We start from the raw sequence: 5,365 nt of genomic DNA on the forward strand, positions 1-5,365 counted from the left end.
TCTTCTTCTTCTTCTATTCTTCTTCTTCTTCTATTCTTCTTCTTCTTCTATTCTTCTTCTTCTTCTTCTATTCTTCTTCTTCTTCTTCTATTCTTCTTCTTCTATTCTTCTTCTATTCTTCTTCTTCTTCTTCTTCTATTCTTCTTCTCCTTCTTCTTCATCTTCTTCTTGCGGTTATTATTCATTCTATTTAAATTCTAAAGAATTTGGTGGTTGTGAGTTATACTAAAAGCGCAACAAATGCCCCTTCATAGGAAATTTATGAATATTGTACGAAAATGAGGAGAAACTCCTACTATTCTTCACGATATTTACTGGGTAGGCTATATACATCGAACTAACCTGAACTGGGTGACGATGACAGCACATGTCTCACCCTGATGACTGTACTCTCCAATATGTGATGGAGCCTGACCATATCTAATAACACATGTTCCATAAATAAACACTAAATATTTGGCATTCACACCTACCTACAATGAGTATTTATAATTATATGGCCCTAACATCATAATCTTTCCCTCTAGCAATGCGGTTCCATCAGTACGAGGACTTTGATCATGATGATGATGATGATGATGGTGTTTCCTTCCAGCAATGCGGTTCGCCCTGATGGAAGTGAAGGTCGCTCTGGCCAAACTCGTGCTGGCCGCTGAGTTCGCTGTGGCTGCGGGTCATGAGGAAATTATCATCGACAGAGCTTCATTTGTGCTCCGGCCTAAGAAGGGTTCCAAACTCCTTCTTAAACCCCTAAATCCTATGGCGTAATTGTGACGTGTGTGTGTGTGTGTGTGTGTGTGTGTGTGTGTGTGTGTGTGTGTGTGTGTGTGTGTGTGTGTGTGTGTGTGTGTGTTTATTTTTGCTAACTGCAACAAGTTTTGTGCACCAAAGGGATATTTCTTGTTTTCGAATGGTTATTTAAGTCTCTATTAAAGCCTTCTAGATCAAAAGTATCTCCTGGACCGAAGAGAGTCGTCTTGAGGTAGCAAGAATAAAATAGAATATACGTCATTGGAGTGAAGTGGTTAATCCAAGGGAGGAATTGTGATGCTGAGGAGTACAGAAAAAGAGAGAAAAGCAATATGAGCAAACTCAATGAGAAGGAGAATTTACAGTAAAATTACTTGCAGAAAGTCATCCACTATATGGAGGGGGCAGCTCTTGGTTTTCATTTTAAATGACACTATACAGGATTTCGCTGTAGGAACTGAGTTGTGTGAAGCTCAGAAAGTTAAGTTTATACGAGGAAACTTCTGTGAAAGCAGAGTCTGAGAAGAGATATCGACATGATTATCTTACAAGAAAAACTGGAAGATGAAAAAATTGCATGAGACATTAAAGATCATACAGGAGGATACGAGTTAACAAGGGAAAAAGTTTGAAAAAAAAATATGTACAAGAACACAGTCAATAAATTATTGGAGCCATCATCCCATCGTACTCGTTATCCTGAACTTCGGATGTAGCGGCCACCAAGACCCTACTCCCCCGAGCTAAATTCGCATAAAATTAAACAAAATGTTGGTTTAGCTAACATTTTTAGCTGAAAATATTTGTTTACCACTCAACTCTCAAGGTACAACAAAATCACATGAAACATAGAAAGACTGTATTGTGAACATATCCATCTGTCGGGTATCCATAATCATAATTTAGTATATAATGCACCTGGGTTTGTAACAGACCCCCCCTCCTCCAAAGAACACCTGATGTAGCTAATTATTGGATGTGATATCAGCCCCCTCCCCCTTTCCATAATATGACAGTTATTCTACCCTGATCAGGATCCCATACTTCCTTCATCTCAGTTAGATTTCTGGCCAAGTTGGAGGACTGATTGAATTAACTAATGATTAGAGTCTCATTCCTACCTACTGTATATTTGCTTCACCTTAATCTGGCGCAGATTATCGTCCCTTGCAACTTACTCCGGGCAACTCAGTGGAAGAAAACGACAATACTACCACACCACATCCTTTCTATGGCACTGTTTCATGACCAGCATTATATTCTAACGTTAATGTATTACATCGATTCAGTGTTCATCAGGAAGAGATGGCAATTTTAGGCCAAGTTAGAGTGAAAAGAGTATAGTAACCAAAGAGTGTCTGAATTTTGTCAAGGACAAGTAATGTTCAAGTTGTGAGGGTGGCTCAGTTCCGTCAGCTGAAAACAAACAGTATAATACATAATTCGTACGAAGATGATGGAATGTCAAGAAGTAAATTTTTGTGATATAGATAAGTGAATAAGAAACTAGAAAATAAGAGGCTAACGTTCACATGAAAATATAAATACCGGTACTGTGTTACGCCAGACGAAGAATCAGGGTTATCATTAGGCAGAACATCTTTTGTGACCAGAATAGTATAATGGTGCTCTATACTACCACTTAGTGTAACGTCTATAATTGCCTGATTATTTTCACCGTCACAAGATCATCAGATCCAACAAGAATGTAAGGTTTAGATATTTAAGATTTAATGAATTAAAGGCAAAATGTATGTTTTCCACCAAAGAGTAGCTTGGGTTAAGAAAAGTAGAGCTATTCTGTTTCAAGAAGCCATCAGCATGACCTGTGCCTCACCCCTTATGTGACGTTAACCCCTTAGCTGCGAGTAAAATTGTTGCTCTCCTCAGTGGCGCCAAAAATATATCTTTTTTCTACTTAAAGAGTTTGAATAGATGTCGAGCAGGGCAGTACTCCCAAGGTGGATGGAAAGCTGAGGACAGTGAGAGCTGGAGCTCCCATTTCATCAGCCTTCCGGACTAGTTCTTGACCATCTGTAGCTCCTGTTGTAGACGGCCACCGTTCTTCTTTTAGATCTATCAATAGTGGCGTTCCTCAGGGCTCTGTCCTATCACCAATTCTCTTCCTTTTATTCATCAATGACCTTCTAAACTGTACCTCTAATCGTATCCATTCATATGCTGATGATTCCACCCTTCACCTTCCCATTCGGTTCCCACAACCTCCATCTAAGAAGTTACTTCAACAAACAAGGGATGAGGCTATGACACACCTAATATCTGACCTGGCTCGTATCTCTGACTGGGGTAGAAGTAATCTTGTTTTTAATGCATCAAAAACTCAGTTTTTACACCTATCAACCCGAAACAATCTTCCACAGGAGTACCTAGTACCCACTAATATTTAATAATATTCAGCTTAATCCTGCATCATCCTTGAACATGCCTGGGGTTTCATTCACTTGGGACTTGTCTTTGAAAGATCATATTACATCTCTTGTAAAATCTGCTTCCAAGAGATTAGGTGTGCTAAGCCGACTCCGTTCTTTCTTTATCCCTGCACAATTGTTGACTCTATGCATGGGTTTTATCCACCTTTGTGTAGAGTACAACCATCATGTGTAGGGAGGTTCCCCACATACAGCTCATCTCAATGGCGTGGAGTCAAAGGCTTTTCGTCTCATTAACTCTCCTCCTCTTACTGGCTTCCTTCGACCTCTGTCTGTTCGCTGCACTGTTGTATTTTTATTTTTTTTTGTATCGTTACGTCAATGGTCACTGCTCCTCTGAACTGTCTGCTAGCATCCCTCCACCTCTACGATGGTCGCGTAGCACCCGTTTATCAACAAAATCTGATCTCTTTTCTGTCCAACTGTCTAATGCAAGAGTTAACTGTTACTTCCAGTCCTTCATTTATGCGACAGGTCACCTCTGGAACTTTCTCCCTCTGTCGGCATTTCCTACTTCCTATGATCTCCAGTCTTTCAAACACAGTGTGTCCAGGCATCTCGAAATGAGCAGATCTTGAATTTGGCTCTGTTTTGTACTGTTTTTGGTTTTTTGTTGGAAGGAACATTTTTCAGGCTCCTGGCTTTTGGTTCCTTCTTCCTCGTATAAAAGCAAATAATGATAAAAACAATCTTTGCCTTTGTCGCATACTGATGAATATTTCCACCACCGACTTTGACGTTAGTCAAGGAGGCTTAGTAATAAAATCTGAGAGCACTAATTCCCTGGGGTTTTAAAGTATGTCAGTTGCCTTCATGCAACCATGCTGTCGTCACGTGTTTATAATACATATACATATATATATATATATATATATATATATATATATATATATATATATATATATATATATATATATATATATATATATATATATATATATATCTGTGTGTGTGTGTGTTTGTGTGTGTGTGTGTGTGTGGGTGGGTGTGTGGGTGTGGGTGTGGGTGTGTATAAATATATATATATATATATATATATATATATATATATATATATATATATATATATCTGTATATATATATATATATATATATATATATATATATATATATATATATATATATATATATATATGTGTATATATATATTCATACAATTGTATTCATTATATTTGGCACTTTATATCTGGTGTGCATACTGCCTACACAAGTGGGACCAGTACTATGCATTTTCATTATGATATCTCGTCAGTGCATGCAATACACAGGTCGTAAATCTGCTCACAAGTCCATACACTCATGCATTTTAGAGTCAGTTTCCGCAGAAGACTGTGAGAAAATTACAAATACGAGAACTGCATATCATGACCAATAAAATACATAAATTTACCTTTCAAATAACACATACCGCATTTTTTTCCCCATGTCGTCCATACATTTACATACCAATAATACGTCCTGAAATGGGTCTATTCATATAGATATACGGTATAGGCATAACATTATATACCATCATATATTCGGATACCCGTATTAATATATATTTTAGATGTATCAAGCTTTGTATATTTACGAAAAAATATTACACATTTTCATCAAGATAACGTTGTCAATGCGTGCAATGGCCATCTGTTCAATGTACTTTCTTATCCCACCCCTTTGAATTCATATTTGTTTTCGGATGGGACTAAGAGAAAAAAAGCATGATAAATACGGAACATCCAATATTACTGCATGAAGAGACTGACATTTAACCTTCAAATGACACTCACTGTACTTTTTATATCTACTATTTGCCCACATAATCACATACACTTCTTATAATGTTGTCGATTTTCTCAGCCAATAGTCAGCCTTAGCACATCTTCTCTGATTGACAGGAACTGGAGAGGGCCGAGTCAGGGGGAAATATTGCTATAGGTAGGTGCGCCAAAGTTCTAATAATGTTGAAATCAGGCTTCGTAGACAAACGATTGAAGAAAATAATGAAAATAAATTTATTTTTTTATTACACTTAATTTCAACTGGAAAACTTAGGTGTCCATGTTCAAGCAACGTGATGAGTTGAAGTCACATGTTTTTGGCCATCGGAGCTCCCGGTCACATGTTTAGGCCAACCAGCTCCCAGGCGGGTTGAAAGTACTGTAGCCGCAGACCACTGCACG

General features: G+C 37.8%; 1 protein-coding gene across 1 annotated transcript in view; it reads left to right on the forward strand.

Moving 5' to 3' along the window:
* LOC145412357 (cytochrome P450 3A11-like) overlaps window positions 1-774 on the forward strand; it is a 70,056-nt gene extending 69,282 nt beyond the window's left edge. The window contains exon 8 of the mRNA XM_080282246.1: window positions 596-774. Coding sequence (XP_080138372.1) covers window positions 596-768 — 173 coding nt within the window. The 3' untranslated portion in view covers window positions 769-774. The remainder of the gene's footprint in view (window positions 1-595) is intronic.
* Window positions 775-5,365: the final 4,591 nt, after the last annotated feature.

The sequence above is a fragment of the Coenobita brevimanus genome, chromosome 93 (genome assembly GCF_032717465.1).
Source record: "Coenobita brevimanus isolate Jiangsu-jjx chromosome 93, ASM3271746v2, whole genome shotgun sequence".
Taxonomy (NCBI): Eukaryota; Metazoa; Arthropoda; class Malacostraca; order Decapoda; family Coenobitidae; genus Coenobita; species Coenobita brevimanus.